This window comes from Eleutherodactylus coqui, chromosome 1 (assembly GCF_035609145.1).
Source record: "Eleutherodactylus coqui strain aEleCoq1 chromosome 1, aEleCoq1.hap1, whole genome shotgun sequence".
Classification (NCBI taxonomy): Eukaryota; Metazoa; Chordata; class Amphibia; order Anura; family Eleutherodactylidae; genus Eleutherodactylus; species Eleutherodactylus coqui.
In genome coordinates, this window is record NC_089837.1 from 122,467,226 (window position 1) to 122,492,246 (window position 25,021).

The 25,021-nt window shown below is 44.7% G+C and overlaps 2 protein-coding genes across 2 annotated transcripts in view; one reads left to right on the top strand and one right to left on the bottom strand.

The window, feature by feature from the left end:
- The window catches only part of MED12L (mediator complex subunit 12L), a 504,977-nt gene that overhangs the window by 220,296 nt on the left and 259,660 nt on the right, over window positions 1–25,021 (top strand). The gene's annotated exons all lie outside the window — the stretch shown is intronic.
- LOC136625597 (P2Y purinoceptor 13-like) lies at window positions 10,287–23,222 on the bottom strand. The gene is made up of 2 exons (XM_066599934.1): window positions 22,937–23,222; window positions 10,287–11,516 (listed from the first exon to the last, which is right to left on the bottom strand). The coding sequence occupies exon 2, from the start codon at window positions 11,512–11,514 to the stop codon at window positions 10,561–10,563; it is 954 nt and encodes a 317-aa protein (XP_066456031.1). The 5' UTR covers window positions 11,515–11,516; window positions 22,937–23,222; the 3' UTR covers window positions 10,287–10,560.

Sequence of the window (25,021 nt, forward strand, 5' to 3'; positions counted from 1 at the left end):
TTTAGGTATCGCTGCTGTCCGCTGGTGGAGAAGAGAAGTCTGGGGAAATCCAGGCTTTGTTCATCTTTATGATTGTAAGCCTGTCGGCACTGTCGGTTGACAGGCGGGTACGCTTATCCGTGATGATTCCCCCAGCCGCACTAAACACCCTCTCTGACAAGACGCTAGCCGCAGGACAAGCAAGCACCTCCAGGGCATACAGCGCGAGTTCAGGCCACGTGTCCAGCTTCGACACCCAGTAGTTGTAGGGGGCAGAGGCGTCACGGAGGATGGTCGTGCGATCGGCTACGTACTCCCTCACCATCCTTTTACAGTGCTCCCACCGACTCAGCCTTGACTGGGGAGCGGTGACACAGTCTTGCTGGGGAGCCAGAAAGCTGTCAAAGGCCTTAGAGAGTGTTCCCCTGCCTGTGCTGTACATGCTGCCTGATCCCTGCGCCTCCCCTGCTACCTGACCCTCGGAGAACTGCGCCTTCTGCCACTAGCGCTGTCAGATGGGAATTTTACCATCAGCTTGTCCGCCAGGGTCCTGTGGTATAGCATCACTCTCGAACCCCTTTCCTCTTCGGGTATGAGAGTGGAAAGGTTCTCCTTATACCGTGGGTCGAGCAGTGTGTACACCCAGTAATCCGTAGTGGCCAGATTGCGTGTAACACGAGGGTCACGAGAAAGGCATCCTAACATGAAGTCAGCCATGTGTGCCAGGGTCCCTGTACGCAACACATGGCTGTCCTCACTAGGAAGATCACGTTCAGGATCCTCCTCCTCCGGCCATACACGATGAAAGGATGACAGACAAGCAGCATGGGTACCCTCAGCAGTGGGCCAAGCTGTCTCTTCCCCCTCCTCCTCATCCTCCTCATGCTCCTCCTCCTCCTCCTCAACGCACTGAGATATAGACATGAGGGTGCTCTGACTATCCAGCGACATACTGTCTTCCCCCGCCTCCGTTTCCGAGCGCAAAGCGTCTGCCTTTATGCTTTGCAGGGAACTTCTCAAGAGGCATAGCAGAGGAATGGTGACGCTAATGATTGCAGCATCGCTGCTCACCATCTGGGAAGACTCCTCAAAGTTTCCAAGGACCTGGCAGATGTCTGCCAACCAGGCCCACTCTTCTGTAAAGAATTGAGGAGGCTGACTCCCACTACACCGCCCAAGTTGGAGTTGGTATTCCACTATAGCTCTACGCTGCTCATAGAGCCTGGCCAACATGTGGAGCGTAGAGTTCCACTGTGTGGGCAAGTTGCACAGCAGTCGGTGCACTGGCAGATTAAACCGATGTTGCAGGGTCCGCAGGGTGGCAGCGTCCGTCTTGGACTGGCGGAAATGTGCGCTGAGCCGGCGCACCTTTCCGAGCAGGTCTGACAAGCGTGGGTAGCTTTTCAGAAAGCGCTGAACCACCAAATTAAAGACGTGGGCCAGGCATGGCACGTGCGTGAGGCTGCCGAGCTGCAGAGCCACCACCAGGTTACGGCCGTTGTCACACACGACCATGCTCGGTTGGAGGCTCAGCAGCGAAAGCCAGCGGTCGGTCTGCTCTGTCAGACCCTGCAGCAGTTCGTGGGCCATGTGCCTCTTCTCTCCTAAGCTGAGTAGTTTCAGCACGGCCTGCTGACGTTTGCCCACCTCAGTGCTGCCACACCGCGTGACACCGTCTGCTGGCGACGTGCTGCTGACACATCTTGATTGCGAGACAGAAGCTGCGTAGGAGGAGGAGGAGGATGGTGGTTTAGTGGAGGAAGCATACACCGCCGCAGATACCAGCACCGAGCTGGGGCCCGCAATTCTGGGGGTGGGTAGGACGTGAGCAGTCCCAGGCTCTGACTCGGTCCCAGCCTCCACTAAATTCACCCAATGTGCCGTCAGGGAGATATAGTGGCCCTGCCCGCCTGTGCTTGTCCACGTGTCCGTTGTTAAGTGGACCTTGGCAGTAATCGCGTTGGTGAGGGCGCATACAATGTTGCGGGAGACGTGGTCGTGCAGGGCTGGGACGGCACATCGGGAAAAGTAGTGGTGACTGGGAACCGAGTAGCGCGGGCCCGCCGCCGCCATCATGTTTTTGAAAGCCTCCATTTCCACAAGCCTATACGGCAGCATCTCCAGGCTGATAAATTTGGCTATGTGCACGTTTAACGCTTGAGCGTGCGGGTGCGTGGCGGCGTACTTGCGCTTGCGCTTAAACACTTGCGCTAGCGACGGCTGGACAGTGCGCTGAGAGACATTGGTGGATGGGGCCGAGGACAGCGGAGGTGAGGGTGTGGGTGCAGGCCAGGAGACGGTAGTGCCTGTGTCCTGAGAGGGGGGTTGGATCTCAGTGGCAGGTTGTGGCACAGGGGGAGAGGCAGTGGTGCAAACCGGAGGCAGTGAACGGCCTTCTTCCCACCTTGTGGGGTGCTTGGCCATCATATGCCTGCGCATGCTGGTGGTGGTGAGGCTGGTGGTGGTGGCTCCCCGGCTGATCTTGGCGCGACACAGGTTGCACACCACTGTTCGTCGGTCGTCTGCACTCTCAGTGAAAAACTGCCAGACCTTAGAGCACCTCGGCCTCTGCAGGGTGGCATGGCGCGAGGGGGCGCTTTGGGAAACAGTTGGTGGATTAATCGGTCTGACCCTGCCTCTACCCCTGGCCACCACACTGCCTCTTCCAACCTGCCCTGCTGCTGCACTTGCCTTCCCCTCTGAAGACCTGTCCTCAGTAGGCGTAGCAAACCAGGTGGGGTCAGTCACCTCATCGTCCTGCTGCTCTTCCTCCGAATCCTCTGTGCGCTCCTTCTCGGACTTACTGCAATTACTACTACCTGAGTGATAGACAACTGTGTCTCATCGTCATCGTCCTCCTCAACCACTGAAAGCTCTTCAGACAGTTGCCGGAAGTCCCCAGCCTCATCCCCCGGACCCAGGCAACTTTCCAAAGGTTGGGCATCGGTCACGACAAACTCCTCCGGTGGGAGAGGAACCATTGCTGCCCATTCTGGGCAGGGGCCCGAGAACAGTTCCTGGGAGTCTGCCTGCTCCTCAGAATGTGTCATTGTAATAGAGTGAGGAGGCTGGGAGGAAGGAGGAGCAGCAGTCAGAGGATTCAGAGTTGCAGCAGTGGACGGCGTAGAACTCTGGGTGGTCGATAGATTGCTGGATGCACTTTCTGCCATCCACGACAGGACCTGCTCACACTGCTCATTTTCTAATAAAGGTCTACCGCGTGGACCCATTAATTGTGAGATTAATTTGGGGACGCCAGAAATGTGCCTCTCTCCTAATCCCACAGCAGTCGGCTGCGATACACCTGGATCAGGAGCTCGGCCTGTGCCCACACCCTGACTTGGGCCTCCGCGTCCTCGCCTGCGTCCACGTCCTCTAGGCCTACCCCTACCCCTCAGCATGGTGTATTACGAGTAGAGCAGAAACAGAACGCTGTAATAAAATGTGCCGCTTATTGGCCTGTGGTTGGAGGCTGACTTCCCTTACGGAACGCACAGCAGAGCCAGGAAAGAATTTTGCGCACGCATGTAGTGAGACGTAGGTGCGTAGGACTGAGATAGTGGAATACACAGCGCAGAAGCAGTCAAGTGGCCAAACGCCACTAGTAGGCCTTAAGTATTTTGCTTCTGTTTTTTGAACAGCAGAGCTGAGACAGTAGACAGATACTGTAGGCAGCGTATATATATATACTGTTTCAATGTGGACAGGATGACGGCGGTGATGTAATGGGCACCGCAGAGCCAGGAAACACTTTTGCGCACGCCTGTAGTGATACGTAGCTGCGTATGACTGAGATAGTGGAATTCACAGCGCAGAAGCAGTCAAGTTGGCAAACGCCACTAGTAGGCCTTAAGTATTTTGCTTCTATTTTTTGAACGGCAGAGCTGAGATAGTAGACAGATACTGTAGGCAGCGTATATATGTATACTGTTTCAATGTGGACAGGATGATGGCGGTGATGTAACGGGCACCGCAGAGCCAGGAAACACTTTTGTGCAAGCCTGCTGTAACGCTTAGCTGCGTATTAATTAGGACTACTACCCCCAGCAGACACGCAGTACACTGAGGACGGTCACAGGCAGCCCAAATATAGTTTTTTTCCCAAATTAGTTTGAAAAAGCCCACTGCCTATATAGACAGTATATCTCTTTCACCTTTGCCACTGTCCCTGCCTCACCAGTACTGGCCCTATACTATGTACAATGACTGCAGACTGAGGACGCAATGCTCTGCACGGCCAAAAAAAAAAAAATGTGCAACACTGCTAAAAGCAGCCTCAACAGTACTGCACACGGTCAGATGTGGCCCTAAGAAGGACCGTTGGGGTTCTTCAAGCCTAAAATAACTCCTAACACTCTCCCTATAGCAGCTCCAGCATCAGCAGCACTTTCCCTGATCTATGTCAGAATGCATCCGTGGTGAGCCGCGGGCGGGGCAGATTTAAATACTCGGGTGACACATGATCTCCCCAGCCACTCACTGCAGGGGGGTGGTATAGGGCTAGAACGTCACAGGGGGAAGTTGTAATGCCTTCCCTGCCTTTCTATTGGCCAGAAAAGCGTGCTAACGTCTCAGAGATGAAAGTGAAAGTAACTCGAACATCGCGTGGTGCTCGCCTCTAGTAACGAGCATCTCGAACACGCTAATACTCGAACGAGTATCAAGCTCAGACGAGTACGTTCGCTCATCTCTATTCCATATATATTGGACCTATGACAGATCCCAAGTATATATTAGAGTTATGACACATACGAAGGATCCCATTGACTTAAGGGTCAATGTCTCAGAGATGAAAGTGAAAGTAACTCGAATATCGCGTGGTGCTCGTTTCGAATAACGAGCATCTCGAACACGCTAATACTCGAACGAGTATCAAGCTCAGACGAGTACGTTCGCTCATCTCTAATAAGTACACAAAAAACATTGTATACTATAGTAAAGGTCAATAGACAGACATCCAGTTGTTGATATACAGCTTCATATGGTTTTTTAATGCAGTTCAAATAAGGGAGATGGAATAATACCTCCACAGTTCCACCTATTAGAAGGCAGCATTCCTTCAAGCCAAAGTTAGACTCTTTTTACAAGCCTTGTAACAATGACTGGGAATTGAAAGCAAAGCCAGACTCCATGTACAGACAGCTGTTTCAGGGTCTTTGTGCACTCCCTAAGGAGAAAAGTTAGCGTTAATACAGTTCAACATGTAGAAAATCCTAACCTACATACAACAAACATTAGGGTGATTGGAGCCTAAGAAACTTTTTAGTGACATTCTTACTTAAAGAGGTTATACGCTCTTTAAAAATTGATAACCTAGCCTCAGAATATGCCATCATTATTTTACAGGTGGGATCTGTCATTCAGCACCACGCCGATCAACATTGCAGCCGCTTCAACATTTACATCTGAGAGTGATCCTAGTCAGAATATTATTTTTAATAATGGCCATTCTGAGTGTTTCAGGCTTGTCCCATTTAAGTGACACACAGAAACATATGGAACAATTATGGTTTAAGCAAAAAATAATAAGACTGCATCCCCACACAGGAAAAACCCTTTGCAATTGAAACCCCACCAACCCAGAGCTGCTAACAGCCGCATGATCTTGTCGAAATTATTGGTACCATCGTGGGGCTATTGGCTGTTGCGGCTGTGTGGGGTTCCAATTGCAAGTAGTTTTTGCTGTATGGGAGTGCAGCCTTATTATTTTAAATATTAGTTTTTAGCATCCAAAAGGTAACGATGGATAAGGTAAAGATGAGCATCCCTGAGGATGCACTCACATGGTGCTATATGGACATGGTAAAAATGGCACTAAAACCTGTATTAGCAAAACTGCATCCTGTGTGAATGCTCCCTGAGAGTTATTTAGAAAATAGCAACCATGTTGTCATTTAAAGGCTATGGAAACCTTTGAGTATGAAACATCAATGCATACGTATCTTAGTCCCTGCAGAAAAAAACTGGAATTTATCTATTTGGGGTTTTCTTGCATTGGGTTTTCTTTCTCATGCATTTAGAAAGCTTCATACTTGATTTGCAGGCTCTCCTACAGTCATATTTCTGGCTCAGGTGCTTTATCAGCATGGATCAGCTGGTCTTGCACAAGCTCAGCTCAATCTCCCCACTCCTCTTTCAGAGGCTGAGAAGCATAACCAATACTACACAGCTAACTCTCATCTATCTCATCCTCTTTCTGAGTAGCTGCTTGTCCTTTCCCTTTCATTGCTGGTAAGAGCAGAAAATTTACCCAGAGTGAATTGCAGCCATCTGTAATAGTAGCTTTCTCTGCTGTATGTACTGCTCATCTCATCTACCATCCCCCAGCACTGTCATACTGTAATAGCTCAGTAGAAATGCAGTGAATGCATGCTCACAGTAGGGGGCAGCCTAGGGGAGGAGCTGTCAGTTTACACTTGCTGACAGAATTTGCTAAGATTTCAGTCCTCCAGTCTGCAGTGCCTTGAAAAGCAATGCAAGCATAGAAATCAAACAATATAAAATTTTTAATGAAAACCAGTTACAAAAAGTTTAATTTCCAAAAACATTGATTAAAAAAAGAGCCAAAATTGCAAGTTATCCCATGTCCACATGATAGGGGATAGTTTGTTGATCGGTTGGGTTCTCACCACTGAGACTCCAAGGATCTCAAGAATGGGGTTCCCTTGTCTCTCTTTCTCCTCACTGCAGGGTTATTGGATCTTCCGCACAAAAGGGGAGACTAAATGGAGCGCCGGTTGCATAAGCGCACTGGCGCTCTATTTACTTTCCAAGGGACTGTGGAGATAGCCAAGCAGCACCCACTCTATAATATCCGTCAGCCCCAATAACATGAATAGAGTGCCAACTGTGCATGCTCGCCCAGTACTCCATTCACAGTGACATCAGTGCAGGTGGAGTAGCTGTTCTTACAGTGACAGACAGAGGGGAACATGGGAGTCCTGTTCTTGAGAACGGCGGGGATCTCAGTGATGAGACTCGCACTGATCAACAAGTAATCCCTTATCTTTTAATTGTTCTAACTAATGCAGAAGCTCTAGGGTGCCTTTAAAAATATAACAAAATGCAAATTATTAATAAGTATAGTTGCAGCGATCATTTACATGTTTAATAAATTGCATATGCAATAATATCCGTTTCAGATAGAGGACAGCCATGTCAATGAATACACTGATGGTTTTAAATACGTCCGTTATACAGGCAATGTAGCAGTTGTAATAAACATACAAATTACATAAAGAAATGTTTGCATATTTACCATGTGAAATCATACATAATACGTTAAAAAATTTAATTAGAGAAAAAAAACAGGTTAGCAACACTGCAGAAGTCATTTATCTCTATAGGGCGATCTCTAACGCAGCTGTTTTTGGAAAAAGACTAGTTTTTATACACTTTTTTTTAGCAAAACCAAAATTGATTCAAAAGAAATAGAGAATATGAAGAAAGAGATTCATATGGGCATATGCAAGTTGCACGGGACCACACACAGTTATGCGTTGTCCAAGCCCCATGGGGAGAGGGGGCACATTATTGGAAAGCCAGAAGCTGGATGGTCATATCGACGAATTGCCCTCTACCCAGGCCATTCTGATCAGACTGCTAGGAGGTGTAGGGACAAATGGATGTGTGAGGGCCATCCAGAGACCATCATTACAGGTCCCTGTGTCTGTCAGAATAATTTCTGTGCTTGGCTGAAGGACATTTGTTCTCACGGTGCCCATTACATGTACAGCTTTTGACACCAACTGTTGCCTCTGTTTGGAGTGGTGTTGTGAACTATGGAATAGAACGGGGTTGTCTTGAGTGATGAATCCAAGTTTAGTTGGACCCTGACGATGGCCTGGAGATCTAGGAGTGAGCGTCTCAATCCTGCCTTTACTGTGGAGTGGCACAAGGAGGCTGTTTCAAACAACTTGCAGAGCTAACCACTAGAGATGAGCGAGCATGCTCGTCCGAGCTTGATGCTTGTTAGAGCATTAGCCTGCTCGATGTACTCGTCACTCGAGCCAAGCACCATGTGGTGCTCCAGTGCTCGAAAAAATGTCACCCTCTCCTCCCCAAATGTTTTCCGGCACCCCTGAATTGTTTTTCATGGAAGGGCTTTTAACATAGGCCCTTCCCTGAAAAACAATCATTTTAGTGTAAAAAAATAAATAAACTTACCTCTCTGCCACTGCCATGTCCCCCACGGGGATGAAGAACACATCTGCCGCATGTGGCAGAGGTTTCCTTCATCCCAGCTAGTAAAAATAATTCCTTGCTGCTACATCTGCCACATCTGTGACAGATGCAGCAGAGGAATTCTTCAATTCCCTACCGCAGCTGTCACAGCTGCGGTAGAAGATCCTGCTGCCGGCATCCTGAAATTGTTTTTCAGGGAAGGGTTTTAAATATTCATGAATGGGTAAGTGCTACTCTGATTGGCTGAGCACAGGGAACAATCAGAGGCAGCTCTCAGCTGTCATTCAATAGCTGAGAGCTGCCTCTGATTGGTCACAGTGCTCAGCCAATCAGAGGCAGCCCATTCAGCAGGCGGGGATTTTAAATCCCTGATTGCTGAATATTACTGAGAGCAGTGCAGGGAGAAGAGCTGGCTGGCCGCGGCTGAGCCCCGGCAGCTGAAGAAAGGTGAGTATTCTTTTTTTTAATTTATTTTATTCACAATTTCTTCTTGTTTTTCAGGGAAGGGCTTATGTTTAAAGCCCTTCCCTGAAAAACAATTACCGGATGTCGGCAGCAGGATCCTCTACCGCAGCTGTCATCTTTGACAGCTGTGGTAGGGAATTCTTTATTCCCCACAGGGATGAAGAATTCTTTTGCTGCATCTATCACAGATGTGGCAGGTGCAGCAGGGAATTCTTTTTCCTTGCGGGGATGAAGGAAACATCTGCCACATGCAGCAGATGTGTTCTTCATCCTGCGTGGACATGGCAGCAGCGACAGGTAAGTTTTTTTTTTTTTAATTTATATTTTTTACACTAAAATTATTGTTTTTTAGGGGAGGGCTTATGTTTAAAGCCCTTCCCTGAAAAACAATTACCGGGTGCCAGCAGCAGGATCCTCTACCGCAGCTGTCATGTGTGACAGCTGCGGTCGGGAATTGAAGAATTCCTCTGCTGCATCTGTCACAGATGTGGCAGGTGCAGCAGCAGGGAATTCTTTTTACTAGTGGGGATGAAGGAAACATCTTCTGTGCATGAGGCAGATGTGTTCTTCATCCCAGCGGGGGACATGGCAGCGGTGGAGAGGTAACTTTATTTATTTATTTTTTACACTAAAATTATTGTTTTTAAGGGAAGGGCATATATGTAAAGCCCTTCCCTGAAAAACAATTCCGGGATGCCGGCAGACCATTGTTTTCAATGGAGTCGCCGGCTCCATTGAAAACAGTGCAGAACATGGGTCACCTTGAAAGATGCTCGAGTCTCCCACTGACTTCAATGGGGTTTGTTTTTCAAAAGGAGCTCTCGAGCATTACAAAAAGCTCGGCTCAAGTAACGAGCACCCGAGCATTTTGGTGCTCGCTCATCTCTGCCCCATCCACAGAAGATCTGTGGTTAGTAAAGATTTCAAAGGAGACTAGGGTTTCAAGATTGGACCTCCATACACTGATGGCTAATGTTAATCATAGGATTTACATTTAGTGCTATCCATATGATTATAACAGCTTCAGTCAGTAAATGGGATGATTTTCTTGTATTTGTACATGGTCCTTATAGAACTGAATTATAAAATAAGAGAACTATTACTACAGAATAACAAAAAAAACTATATACATATTCTAGCACTATAACTGAATAGACTTGCTGAATTAAACATACTCCAACATGGGGCTAATGCCCACGGCCATATGTGTAAAACTGTGTGTATTAGGGTGACTACCCACTAGCGTTTGCGAATTTGCAGCATTTTTTTCAGGTGTCTATGGGGCTTTCTAATGTTAAAAAAGCATTGCAGCAAAAATCGCAATTTACCGCGAAATTGCGATTTTGCGCGATGTGATTTTAACATCGACAAGTCCCATAGACCCCATGAGAAAAAAACCGTTGCAAATTTCGTAGAGAAAAAGAACTGTAGTGGGTAGGCACCCTTACTCAGCGTTTTACTGCTGTGTGAGCCAGTGGTAAGCCGGCTATCACGTGTATGTTTGCTGTTGTGCACTGCGCATGACAGTGTATCTCACACACGGTGTCATGCGCAGTGTGACTATTTTTTTTCTTTTGTTTTTAAATTCCTCGCTATGTTTCATAGCAGCATTGCCTATTCAGTGCCGTAGATACGCAATGTATTGCATACGGACAGCGTTGAATACGCAACCCATAGAGAACAGTAGGGCTGTACGTGCGTAATATGCTGTAAAGAACATGCAGCGTTCTTTTTAGCACGCACATTACACGCAATGAATATTCGCCAGTGTGAATGGATCAGTGAAAATCAATGTACTTTCATTTAGTCCATTCACCATGTATTACACGGTGAACATACGTTCATGGGAATCAGCCCTTATTCTCAAAGGTATTTGTGGTGAAAAGGGGGGACTGTCCGTTATCAATGAATAGTTGGATATATATGTGACTCTCATTTTATGTCTGCTTCTTGGTTGGAATTACTTGAACTCTTAAATCCCGGTATCAGCTTTCTAAAGGGCCTGCAGAGCATTACATAGATTAGTGGATCCATTATCACATTGGTGGCTGCAAGCCACTGAGTGGTTTCTTTAGCCACATATATCCTGTTTTGCAGCTCGCAATCTTTTATTATTCCAACCTGTGTGAACGTATATGGCAACCTTAGAAAGTGGTAGGGGGCGAAACACAACAAAAACACAGCAACTACAATGAAAACTTTAAGTCTCTTTTTTCTTGAAGGGTTGACTTTTCGCTTGGAATTAATGTAGCAATCGTAAATCTTCTTGCTGATTATTGTATAAAACAGGGTCATGGAAATGAAGACAAACCAAAAAATGATAACCCCCATGTAGCTAACAGCTTTATGCCACTCTACCCCCAGCGGTTCTTTTTGAAGGATACAGTTGCGACTACTTTGCAGAATGATATTTGGTAGCCATAGTAAGAAGATGACTATCCAGACTGCTACAGAAATCATCTTGGCCTGACTCACATTGTCCATTTTGTTCCTGCTGTGTGGTCTTACAATCTTTACAAAACGGTCCCATCCAATGAGTCCAAGTAGTATTAGATTTATATACATAGATTCATGAAATATGACTGCAGAGAAGCGACAAACAATAACTGACATCTGCGATGGTCCTATGCCAGAATCGGAGAGAATCTTGAAAGGTAATGTGAGGATCATGATTATGTCAGCTACCACAGAGTTTTTAAGGTAAACGATGAAAACACTTTTACTCGGGACGTTGAAGAAAATCCATCCAGATAGGCAATGCATGATTATTCCTAACAAGAATATGACCGTGTATAAAACAGGGAAGACAGTTTGTGTGATTTTGAGATTACGAGTGCAGTTTACAGAAGTTGAGCCATTGGTGGTGTTGAGTGTTTCCAGATTCATAGCTGTAAAATAAAAAAATATATATTATTGGAGACTGTACTATATACATGTGTCCCAATGGTTGAATGCCCATTTGTCAGACAATATTAAGCCCCATACTAGGTCTGCCCAGGAATATCTGCATAATGTATAAAAAGGATCTCCAAATTATCTACTGACACTGTACAACAATCACAGTGCCACCCTTAACAATACAGGTGCAATGAGCAAAAAAAAAAATTGGAGACATGGCACAACCTTCCAAATAAGATTTGAAGACAAGAATCGGGTATATCTCAACTCTCTTTTATTTAAAGCAACCAGCAACTTTTAGATAAAAGTTGGATATCACTCCTTCTCACCTTCATGTCTCCAGTTTTCATTGCACATTGTACTTGTATTTTCTCACACTGACCGAGTGGAGCATTTACCTGGTTAACAGTTTTCCATAGCATCTCTCATACATTTTTTTTTATCCATCCCTCTTATGACCTTCTGTTGGGACTCGAACCAGGGACCTCCTGTGCTCCAGACAGTGGCAATCCCCACTGAGCTATCCAACTTGCTATTTCTAATTAGGACTTCCTTTAAAAGCCTGGCCTTTACTCAACTCCCTGCGGGATTATTGTGCTTCAGTCGTGATAAAGTTCCTCTCCTCCACAACAAGCAAACCTGAGACCCCCTGATACTGACCTCTGACTTTCCTCCTGACAACGATACCTACCTCCTCCATTATACTACTAACCTGAGACCACCTGATACTGACCTCTGGCTTCCCCCTAACTACTCTCTGGACCTGCAAGGTAACTACACTTGTGGCTCTGTACCTATCCAGTGCTGGAAGATGTTACAAAATAATCTCGCCTAAACATGGGGCCCATAGTGACCACCTTGCGGAAGCAAGTTACAGATCTCCAGAAATTTTGTGCCACCTATCAAGATCAGTTAAGTGGATTATAGGCACTGGTGCTGGATCAGCAGAAGGAAATCATCAGTTTACAGAGGCAACTTCTGGACTTACATCAATTAGACTCAGATGTCTGCATGCCACTGCCAGCAAGGTTCAGCGGGGATTGCCATCAGTATCGAGGGTTTTGAACCAATCGCGAATCTATTTCCAGATGCAGCCCACCTTGTTTATTGGTGACAGGAAGAAGGTATTTCTAATCATCAACCTCCTCACTAATGAGGCGCTTACATAGGCCTCGCCGCAATTAGAGACCAACAGCAACCTCCTCGACAACCTTGCTGCCTTCACTACTGCTATGGATCTGTTCTTTGATTATCCCAATCGCTGTGCTCCAGCTGAAGGAGGGTTGCATAATCTCCGGCAAGGGCGACGCTCCATTGCAGAATACATGGCAGAATTTCGATGTTGGGTGACTTATACCACATGGAACCCTACTGCCCAGCAGAGCCAATTTCAACGTGCATTATCTGAGAGTATAAAGGATGAGCTTGCTAGAATGGAGACCCCTGATAACCTGGGAGACTGTATTTAACTATGTATTCGAAATGACCAGAGACTTTCTGAGTGTCGAAAAGAGAGACTGCCGGGTTTTGGCAATTACCCCATCTTCTCCTCCGGCCAGTCCTCTTCGAGTCCCAGGCCCAGGACTGAGGCCACACCGCAACTAATGCAGCTGGACGTCTTCCATAAACCCCTTTCAACCACTGAAAAATAAAGGTGCTCTGCTGAAAATGTATGCCTTTATTGTAGAAGCCCGGGACATTATGCCTTAAACTGCCCAAATGAATGCCAGAGGACAGTTGGCCTAACCAACATCAAGGTTGCATCCAATCCAGCTGCTACGAGACAACGGGATACTGCCGAACACACCTTGTCACCCATAGTGAATGAAAACCTGTCCTCTGTTCCACCATTTTGTTCTCCAAAAAAAGATCTCAATGGGAGATCAGAAGATACAGTGCTCACCAATGTTAGATTCGGGAACAGTAGAGAACTTCATGGACTTAGGAGTCGCTCTTGACAAGAGCACTACAAGTGGACCAAAGCCCATACCTGTCGATACCGAAACTCTAGATGCAGGGGCGTACCTAAAGGCTAAGGGGCCTGGGTGCAAAAGTTCAGCTGGGCCCCCCCCCCTCTCCATCTGTACCCGTACCTATACCTAAACCGTGCTAATTTACAAACATGATGCAGCCCCTTGGCATAAGCCTTCTCATTATGACTCCTTTCCTTGACTACGTAAAAACCTGTTGGTAATGTCTTCGGCTGCTTTCACACGGCCGCAAAAATTGCGCGAGACTTGTGTGTTGCAAGACGTACAAATTGCACATGAATATGACCCCATTCTTTTGAATACGGTCATACACAGGAGCGATTTTTTTTGTTGTTGTTGTTTGTTTTTTCTCTGCATCGCATGAGAATATGATGATCCGCGGGGACGGCACACGTTGGCGAGTGTGGTATGGGGCATAGTTTCACCGCCTGATATCAGACTCACTCGTGTGAAATTAGCCTAAGGCTGGTTGCACACGGCTGGATCTGCATTCTGGAATATGGAGCAGGCGTCCGCCTACGGATTCCGCAGCATGTACCGCCCATAGCATGCTATGGAAAAGCGTTTTTTCCTCTACACGAGCGGAAAGCAATTGCGGTTTTCTGCTCACAGAGGAAAAATCACGGCATGCTCTATTTTAGTGCAGATTCTGCACGGACGGCCTCCGTTGAACTCAATGCAAGCCGTGCGACCCGCTGCCCTGACATTGCAGAAAAGTCGCAGGCACACGCGTCATCTCCTAGCGACGGCGCTGGAAGTCAGTGATTAAAAGAAAAAAAACTGTACTGTATACCAGCTGCACATATATAATTATATACAGGAGATACACAGGTTACACCAGCATGCTCCATATCACTATATACAGGATGTATATCCCCCTGTATATAGTGGTATGTCCTATGCTGGTGTAACCTGTGTATCTCCTGTATATAATTATATATATACAGGAGAGGTATAACTTATACCAGCTGCACATATATAATTATATACAGGAGATACACAGGTTATACCAGCATGGGACATATCACTATACACAGGATGCATATCCCCCTGTATATAGTGGTATGTCCCATGATGGTGTAACCTGTGTATCCCCTGTATATAATTATATATATACAGCTGGTATAACTTATACCAACCATACATATATAATTACAATTCCTTCTCTACTCACCTCTGCAGCAGTCTCTGGGCAGCCTGTAATGGAAAGTCCCCCGTCTTTTGATCACATGACCAGGCTGATCACATGACCAGAGCCTGGTCATGTGATCTGCAGCCACAGGTCCTCTCCCAGGTCCTGTGCATCCAGCGCTCCGGAGGTGAGTAGAGCCGCAGTAGCCCCTCCCCCTGGTAATCGCTGGTCGGCAGAGACTGATAGACTGCAGCCTATCAGTGGGAGGGCCTCGCCGTGGGAGTCTGCAGCCTGTAATTGGCTGCCGACTCCAGTTGTAACAGCCCTCCCCTCTGCTCTTGCCAACCTGCGGCGCTGCCTCCCGTCTCTCTCCTCTCCCTCCTCCCCTCTCAGCCATCATGCGGCCGATGGCGCCGGTCCCCTGGGCCCCCTCAGCTCAAGGGCCGGGTCGCAGTTGCGACCCCTGCTTCCCCCCACCGTACACCAGTGTCTTGATGGGTCACCCTTGTCCTTGGGGACTGTCACACAGGAGACAATTGAACTCGAGCTCTACATGAAACCTGACCATTAAGAAATGATCAGCTTCCAGCTCATCTCATCCCCTAAATTTCTGATGATTTTCAGGATTCCTTGGTTCTCTCCTCATGATTCCTTTATTGGCTGGGAATCAAGGACCATTGCCTTCCCTTTGTAAAGAGAACTGCAAGATGGCACCATCCGCCCTTAAACCAGTGCAAGACCCTGAGGAATGTCAACAGGACAAAGCAGGGGAAACAGTGCTGTATCCACATTTCGGTGAGGGCAAGCAGGTTGAGACATTTAGTGAAGCGGTTGTGTATAGTTGGGAGTTTGTTGCACACAGACTGGGAGTTCAAAAGGGGGAAATTGGAAGAGGACAGGGGAGGGTGCGCCAGGGCTAGTGGTTGGGTTTGGGGGGTGTTTTAGTGTGGTTGGTGGGCGGTTGTGGTAGGTAGCAGTAAGGCGTGGGCCAGGATTGGGAGAAATGTCCCCCACTGCTAGAAGTAATAGGGTGGAGAGCGTGAGCATGTGGTTGGGGAATTTGTGAGGATGGCTAAGGTATTTCTTTGCGGTGCCAGGGGGATTGAGGCACTTGAGGAAGGTGAATAGTGCATGTGAGCTGTGCATAGGAGAGGAGAGATGTGCTGATGTGGATGGAGTGCATTAGAGGTGGGCATAGGAAGAAAGTATTAAGGCTAGCAACTAGGATGGTGATAAAGGCTATACCAGAGATGATGATGTTGATGTGCAAGGTGTTAGGGTAGTTAGTGTAGTCCACCTGTCTACTGCCCCATCAAGCTGCCATGCTCGATTGACCAGTTGCGTTGTTAAGGCAGGGTGTATGTGGAGCAGGCTATTGCAGGTGAGGCATAGACAAAGGAGGATGGGGTCAGTTAGTACGGAATATGGTGCAAAAACAGTGGAGTGGAGATGCAGTCTTTGTAGATTATGAAGTATGTGCAGTAGAGGGAAGAAGTAAAGTCCTGGAAAACCCTGTTAGTTCATATCCATCTGTCACCCATTTTTTGCGTTATAAACGGACTATACTATACAATGTGTGATGTTACATGCATAGATACCTTTTTTTTGTTCATCATGACTCCACTATTCAGATATCAGCTTTTATGTTTGTCCCGCACCATTGGCAAAATAGCAGTGGATCGTCTGATGTGCCTTTTATCAATGTGGCAGAAGCACAATGATAATGGAACATGTGACATCTCCAAATGTCATTAGGAATGGAAATGTGAATTGTATAGAAAGGGAGCAGCCCTAGGATGTACCTGGCTAAATAAACATAATTTCCAAAAAATTGACAAAGGCAAAAAGATAACCTAATGGTTATACCCTCCCAAAAGAGATTATTATAAAATAATGTACTTGATTGATTATATATGCACTCAAAGCAAATGCCTGCTTCTTTTGTGTCTGTCTCTGACAGTGTGGCTGGCTGCTTTTTCCTTATTTTTCTTATCCATATCTTAAGGCCCATTTAGACACAACAAGCCATCTTTTGAGCGATAATCATTGTGTCTAAACGCGCTGCCATCATGCATTGTTCATGCACTATGAGTTCATTGCTGATTTCTAGCAAGCTAGAAATCACTGATGACTGTTAACAGTGCCGGACGCTGATTTTCTCAGTGGGCGGCGCTGATAGTATTCTTTCAGCTGGTATCCAGCTGGGACTTCTCAGCAGGATACCAGCTGAAAGCTCTGATAACAAAGCAGCTGTTTGCATATATAAAACAGCTGCTTTTCTCTGAGTTATCAGCGGTGTCCTGCTCTGCCTGCATTAAACTCTTTAAGTAGCTAGTCAGCTAGATCACTCAAAACTGTCACTCAAACTGTTGTTTTAGCGATTTTTTTTGAGCGATCATCTTTCAGTGTAGATGCACCTTTTCTATGAATACCTCTTGATTTCGTGCTTTCATCCTTTTCTTGCCTTTATTGTTAGGTCTATGTTAATTGCTTTTTGTCAGCAGAGCACAAGCTTTTTTACTACATCCAATTGTAAAGGCCTGTTTAGACGGGACAAGTATCGGGCAAACTAGCTCTAGCTAGTATCGCTGGTTCTAATATCACAGGAGCTAGTATCGCTGGCTCACAGCGTGGAGGCTGCAAGAGATTTCTCTCCTCGCGCTACCCTGCCCCTCTCCATTGACTTAACATAGCGGCTGTTCAGTACTGAATGACTGCTATTTACATTGAGCTGATCAGCGTTCAGCTCATCGTCCATCATTTATGCTGCAGGTTCACGGCACTCGTCCTGCTAAATGGTCCTTAAGTCTGTGTACCTCCGCAAAACAATGTTTATTATACAATCGTACAAATACAAATTCTCTCAAATATCCAGACACAGTGCAGGTAACTTATTGATCCCATTACAAAATCCTTTTTTCTGGCATCAAATCAAGATGGCAGAGCAGAGTAATAAGTGACGCCAGTTGCCTTAATGAAATATATATCCATATAAAATAGCTATTGTCCTCTGCTTCACTCTGCCGTGCCATTTAGATGTGATGCCAGAAGTCATAAACTAGTTCTCTAATTCCTTGTAAAGGATGCCTTACTTGTAGCAGAATATAATTGTACTACCATTACAGGATTAGCACTGCTGCAGCACGACATGGCTTATGACCGCCAGGTGGATGTCTGCTCCAGTAAAAAGGGGAATAAGACAGCAGGGCAGGCTAGACAGGTCCTGCTAGTTGGAGACTCAATTATTTGGTGTAGAAAGGAGGCATTAGTGTTCCTGGAGAACTAGGCTGGCTTTGCTGTTGGCTACAGGTTCTATCGTTGGGATGGGCTGCATCGCAATGCGGAGGGTGCAGCTGTGCTGGCGGGGGAGAAGATGGCTAGAAGTTTGGTGGATGTGTAAACTAGCGATTGGAAGGAGGGCAACCACAGAGAGAGGCGAAGAACAGTATAGAAAAGTGATCTGGGATTAAGTAATGCAAATGGGGGTGGAGTGGTGGGAGGGGTGAATACAGTTAGAACAGATATATGTACTTTTGTATCTGAACATTCAGCGCTTTACTCTGTTTCCTAAGATGGTTGAGTTCTTCTCCATTGTTTGCAGAATTAGCATGTTATAGAGCCAATGAGTCTTCCACCTGTTTTAACTTCCTTCTCTATAATCTTTTTCTGTAGCTCATGCACTATAACTGAAGCAGATGACTGAGCCTGAATCTGAGAATAGTATTTCTGTATCTGAACATTGAAGGCTTTATTTTGCTTCAGTAACTCCTGAAGGCTGTCATTTTGTCCTTTATCTATATGTTGCATGAGTCTCTCTTCCAGCTGCTGGTTGGGCACTATAGTGTTTATCAGTTTGCTGTTCAAGCTCTGGACTTCAGCCTCCTTATACATAAGTTTTCCTTGAAAATCTTGCTGACTCATTTCTAAATTGGACAACTGTTCCCTTAAATGTCTTTTAACTTCTTCCCATTTCCTTTTTGCATCTTGCATCTGAGCCTTCAGTCCAGCAACAGTCTGTTCATGGTTCTTCGTCTGATCAACAGCTTGCCTCTCTAGCTCACGGTCTCCAGTCTCTCTTGCTCTCTCTTCTTCCAACTCTTGAGCTTTTCTAATCTACTCTGATTATTCTCTTTCTGCCCTCTTTGTCTTCTCTTTATACTTATGCAACCCAAGCATGAGGTCCTCCTTTTCCTTTATCATGAGTTCCTTCTGCTTCTCAACTCTGGCATAGCCCTGATTAAGCTTAATAAACTCATTGGATTGCTTACTTTTCATCTGGTTGGTGGCTGAGCTCATAGCATCTCTTATAATACTCTTTTCTTGCTTCAGATGGGTGATCTGGCTCTCCAGCTGCTCAAGGAACTGCAGAAATGTATGCTATATTTGTTGAACTTCCTGTTAACTACTATGTATCTTGCCCTAGAAAACTCCATGTTCTTTCTCCAACAAGATGATTCGTTTTCTTGCTTTTATTTCAACTACAATGATAATCGTCCCTTTTAATAGGACCTTTAGTCCATCACCTCATACCCATCCAGGGTGCCAGTTTAATTGCTGTCCACTCTTGTAAGACTCCTGGTTTTCCCAGGTAACAGCAGGAGTTTAACAGCAAACCAGTGCTTGTTCTCCAATGGACGAGAATGGGCTTTGAGCTCTGCAAGTCTGAAGGTTTTCGTGTGTGTGTGTGTGTATGTGTGTGTGTATGTATGTATGTATGTATGTGTGTGTGTATATATATATATATATATATATATATATATATATATATATATATTTCTGATTATAGATAGACTGATATTACAGGGGTAGGATGTGGCCACTGCTTCCAAGCTCTCCCAAACTGTTTGTTAAAATAGAAGCTGGTTTGCAGTACTGGAGAGTGGTGGGTGCCCACTTGGCCCCCTTCTCTGGATTCAATTGTATCCACTCCCTAAAAGGGTCATTCCCACCACAGCAGTTTATCTCCTATCCCATGGATAGGAGATAACTTACCGATCAGCAAGGATCCAACCTCTGGGCTACCCAGGATCCTGAAATTTCAGCCTCTTGGTATTCAGAAGTGTAGGCAAAGGAGGTCGCTTACGAGTGCCTCCACTCGATTTACTTCAATGGAATTGCAGCAGATAGTTAAGGGCTTGAAATTGGCTATCTTCAGAACTTCCATTTAAGCGAATAGATTGGAGGCGCGCATGTGCAGCCTCTATTGGCCACACTTTGGTATGTGTCGGGGCTTAAATCTCACTTTTATTCAAGGAATTAAAAATACAAACACCACCACAGTTGGTGGCTTTGCTATCTTTTTGTATTCTTTTCTTTGGTTGTGCAAGGCAGTGATCTCTTCTCTTAGCTTTTTAGATCACTCTCATGACTTGACTATATTTCTAACATGCAGTAAATATTACAGTGAATGAAGCCCTAGCCAGTTACGGTATTTGATGTGTTTTGTCTAAAGCACACCAGATGCAACTAATGAAGCTCTTGATCAGGTGTGCTTGGGACAACACCTGATGGTCAAATGTGTGCTTTTATGAGGGATCTACTCAGGGATCTGAATAATTCTGAGACTGCAGTAGTCATTAAAAGTGGCATTTTCTTCCATTACCCCCAACCCCTCTCTCCCCACTTCCTCATACAGTAACCCCTCACCCAGCTCTTCAACCTTTCTTTTCCCTCTCTTTTTATACATTTCCCCCTTTTTTTCTTCCTTTCTGATCTTCTTTCTTTTTGTATATCTCTTCTCCTCTACCCTTTTTGATATACAGAGACAGGGTACTAGCAAACGTCTTAAAATGTTTTATAATGACTAATGTGATACTGATACGCAATAAGATTATGGACAATATGTTCAAGGCTTGTTCTACGAGCGACAGAGGGATTCTTAGGGGTCCTTTTCTACGACTAATAAAACAATTTAAACATAAAAGTGGCATTTTGTATTGAGAAACCACTTGATATATTAATGTGTTGAGGTATTTAAATTGATCTTGTTTGCTTTTCTACAAACAGATGAAATTTTGTAAATTTGGTAAATAAACTAAATTTGCAAGCGGGTATAGTTTTGATTGCAAAGACATAGTTTATTGATTAACTAGCCCCGCAGATAATTTACATATGATTCATTATACATTATGGGGTTAAATTTTGTGTGGAGAAGAGGGGGGTGACAAAACGCTTGGGGATTTGCCCAACAGGTGCCGCACAACTCAACTTCCTTTAAACTTCTTGCACAATCTAACTAAACTGATAGCACAATCTATGGTACTGAGTATGTGTATACAGTAGGAGTGTGACGTAAAGGATGAGTGTAAGACTGCATGTCCACGGGCGTTGCGGCATCCTGTGGTGGATCTCCGCCGCCCGGGAGCAGGAGCCGGCAGATGGATCTCCGCTGTCAGCCTGACAGATAGGCTGACCGTGGAGAATCGCGGCAATTTGCCTCATGCTGCGAATTGCCGGCCGCGAGCGGAGAATTGCAATGATTCTCCGGTCGTGGACAAGGGGGCTGCGCTTTCCATAGCAACGCTATGGAAAGCGTGCATTGTGTTTCCTGTGGCCGAATTATCGCCGTGGGGAACGCAATTCAATAACGCCTGTGGACAGGCAGCCTTATGTAGTGCATTGGGTGGTAAGTATATACTCATAGTGTATCAACTGAATTTAATCCCTTAGTGACCACCCTATAGTGTTTTGCAGCTGCAGGACGTGTATGGAAGGGGGTAGTGCCGCTATCTCCCTCCATACAGCGCGGGCGTCAGCTGTTTATTACAGCTGATACCCGCGGGCAATAGCTGATCGCGGCTATTAACCCTTTAAATGCCACTGTCAATTCTGACAATGGCATTTAAATCCCCCGAACGCTGTGCGGTGGTCCCGCACGGCCCCCCCACGGTGAGATCGGGGGAGCCGTGCATGTGTCATGGCAGCCGGGGGCCTAATGAATGGCCCCAGGGCTGCCTTAGCAGACTGCCTATCAAGCTATCCACACAGGGTGGCTTGATAGACTGCCTGTAAAAAAGCAGTATGACGTAATGCTATAGCATTACGTCATACTGCAGGAGCGATCAAAACATCGCATGTTAAAGTCCCCCAGGGGGACTTCAAAGTAAAGTAAAAAAAAAGATCAATAAAGTTTTTTAAATTGTAAAAAAAAAAAAAAGTTATAAAAGTTTAAATCACCCCCCTTTTGCCATATCAATTACTAAAAAATCTAAATCATAAAATAAAAATATGTATTTGGTATCGCCGCGTCCGTAAAAGTCCGATCTATCAAAGTAGTGCATTATTTTTCCTGCACGGTGAACGTCGTCCGAAAAAAATTTAAGAATGCCAGAAATACACTTTTTTAGTTACCCTGTCTTCCAGAAAAAATGCAATAAAAGCGATCAAAAAGTTGTTTGTATTCCAAATTGATACTATCGGAAACTACAGGACATCCCGCAAAAAATGAGCCCTTGCTCAACTACGCCGACAGAAAAATAAAAAAGTTATCGCGCGCACAAAATGACCGCAGAAAATAATTGAAAAAAATTAAATATCTTAAAAAAAAATACAAGTACTACAGCAAAAAAAACACTATACAAGTTTGGTATCGTAGTAATCGTACTGACCCACAGAATAAAAATATCAGGTCGTTTTTGTTGCAGTTTGTGCGCCGTAGAAACAGGACGCACCGAAAGATGGTGGAATGTCGTATTTTTTTCCATTTCTCTCCGCTAAGAATTTTTAAAAAGCTTTTCAGTACATTATATGGTACAATAAATAGTGCCATTGAAAAATACAACTCGTCCCGCAAAAAACAAGCCCTCATACAGCGACGCCGATGGATAAATAAAGGAGCTACGATTTTTTAAAAGGGAGTAGGAAAAAACAAAAATGGAAAAAAGCAAAAAAGCCTGGTCACTAAAGGGTTAAATTGTAACCAGGCAGGTAGCACACAGTTTAGATAGTAAATGACTATTACAATATTTATTTACATCCGACAATAACATATAGGATATTTGGAATATTGTAATCACTGTATGTGGTTATAGAAGTAGGAATACTTTTTCATTTCACTGCAGGCAACCACACATATATCTTTGTCTTCCATGAAGGGAACTTGTTTAAAACTTGAATCCCACCCCTGGATGCATATACATATAATTATTTATAGCATCTTTACTAATTTAACTTTGTACATACTGTAGCTTTACATAAAACATCTACAACTCCGCTTCATGTTCAGATACACTTATTTCTATAATATATTTAGCAGTAAAAAGGATAAGGAATAGAGCGGCCTCCTTACCGACACTGTATTGTCCTTTGTCAGTAGTTCTCTGCTTCTGGGATGTTTTCAGACAGGCAGAATAATGGAACTTCTCAGATTTTTCTTTTTTCAAACGTGGCGAGCCCCTCTACAGGTAAGGCTGTGTACGCTATGTTGACTGTACTTTGTGGATATTGCTTGATCGTTCACTACTCTACTTGCATTACAGGAAGGATTTACCTCATCAAATTTTTGAAAATTTTTAAAAAACCCCACAAAACTGTTTTAAAGTAGCAAAAATTTGCCTTTTGCCAACCTGCACATAATCTGCAGTGTTATGAGATGATCTCCAATGCATAGCTGTAAAGTTAATGATTTACCCTTGCCCGGATATTCTTCATGGTGTTTGGGTCAATTACAGAGAAAGAGAAAGGAAGTCATTTATCAGATTTTCACTTTGCAACGGAAACATTTTTAAAAATCTACGTAATGGAATTATTCATTTTATGATTAATGCTTGGCTTTAGACTTGTAGTTTTATCAGGTCCATATTTTGCCCGGGGCAGTAGAGGTCCAGTGTTGGATTAAGGCAGGTGGGTGGAATATGGCGCAGCAACTTCTGCTCACTGATGGCACCCACTTACTTGGTAGAAGTAACCCCATCAAGACCGTCATCTCCCTTTTATTCTCTCGTTCACACAGTTGTTTTTTTTCTGTCTCTTTTACACTTGTATTATCTACACTTGTAATACGGACGACATAAACCTCATTAATTTGCATTGGGGTATTCAGATGTGCGGTTTTTAGGTGCATGAAAATAATTGCAGCATGCCCTATTAGAGTTTGTATCACAGGCCAAAATTGTCCATTAAAGTCTACTGGATCACATAAAAATGCAGCAGATACATAGTTGCAAGTATATTCACTGCGTTTTTACACATCTTGGCAGGAGAAAGTATGGAAAAAAATAGGCACATCAATTGGACCTTCTTGTGTTTCCTTACGTGCACAAAAAAATGCATATTCTCAAATACGTGTACATACAACCCCGATTCCAAGAAAGTTGGGACGCTGTATAAAGTGTTAAAAAAAATAATATATATATATATATATATACTGTATATATATATATCAATGATTTGGAAGTCTTATATAAGCATATTTTATTCACAATAGAACACATATCAGAAGGTGAAAGTAAAACATTTCTGCATTTTATTTTAAAAAGTTGGGAGTTGGGAGGGGTAACATCATTCCTTAGGGAGACCACAGAGAAGGTGAGTGGAGAGACTTATAAGGCTATCCATGCTCCTCTGGGTAATATGCAGATAGGGGAGATGGAACAATACCTCTGCAGTGCCACCTACTGGATGGCAGCAGTCCTTCAAATCAATGCTTGACCCTTTATACAGGTCTGTAGAGCAATGATTGAGAATTAAAAAGCAAGCTAGAATCCATACACATCTGTTTTGGGCTTTTCAATCATTGACTCTTTCTGTGTGTAGATCTCCTATTCATCTCTATGGGAGGCGCGCTTACTGAAAGATTGAAGCTGCTGGCGCTCCACAACTTCACAGTGAAACAGCACTAGAATGGGGCATCGATGAGTATAAAACACAGCTCCCCGGACTCCATATTCCCTCACATTCGAGCCCCATAATGTTATTTACGGCCTTCAAAGGTGATGACACTGTCTTTTTAACCCCTTAATGACGCGGCCATTTTTCTTTTTCCATTTTCGTTTCTTCCTCCCGCCTTTAAAAAAATCGTAACTCCTTTAATTATCCATCGACGTCGCTGTATGAGGGCTTGTTTTTTGCGGGACAAGTTGTATTTTTCAATGGTGCTATTTAAAGTAGCATATAATGTACTGAAAAACATTTTAAAAATTCCAAGTGGAGCAAAATGAAAAAAAACAAACGACATTTCGCCATCTTTTAGTGCGCCTTGGTTCTACGGCGCACAATGATAACTTTATTCTATGGGTCGGTACGATTACTACGATACCAAACTTGTATAGTTTTTTTTTACTATACTCCTCTTTTTTTTTCAAAGACATTAAATTTTTTTCAATTATTTTCTGACCTCATTTTGTGCGCGCAATAACTTTTTTATTTTTCCGTC

What these genes read in the sequence shown, in the direction of transcription:
- LOC136625597 (XM_066599934.1), bottom strand. Translation starts at nt 11,514, where the DNA reads ATGAATCTGGAAACACTCAACACCACCAATGGCTCAACTTCTGTAAAC.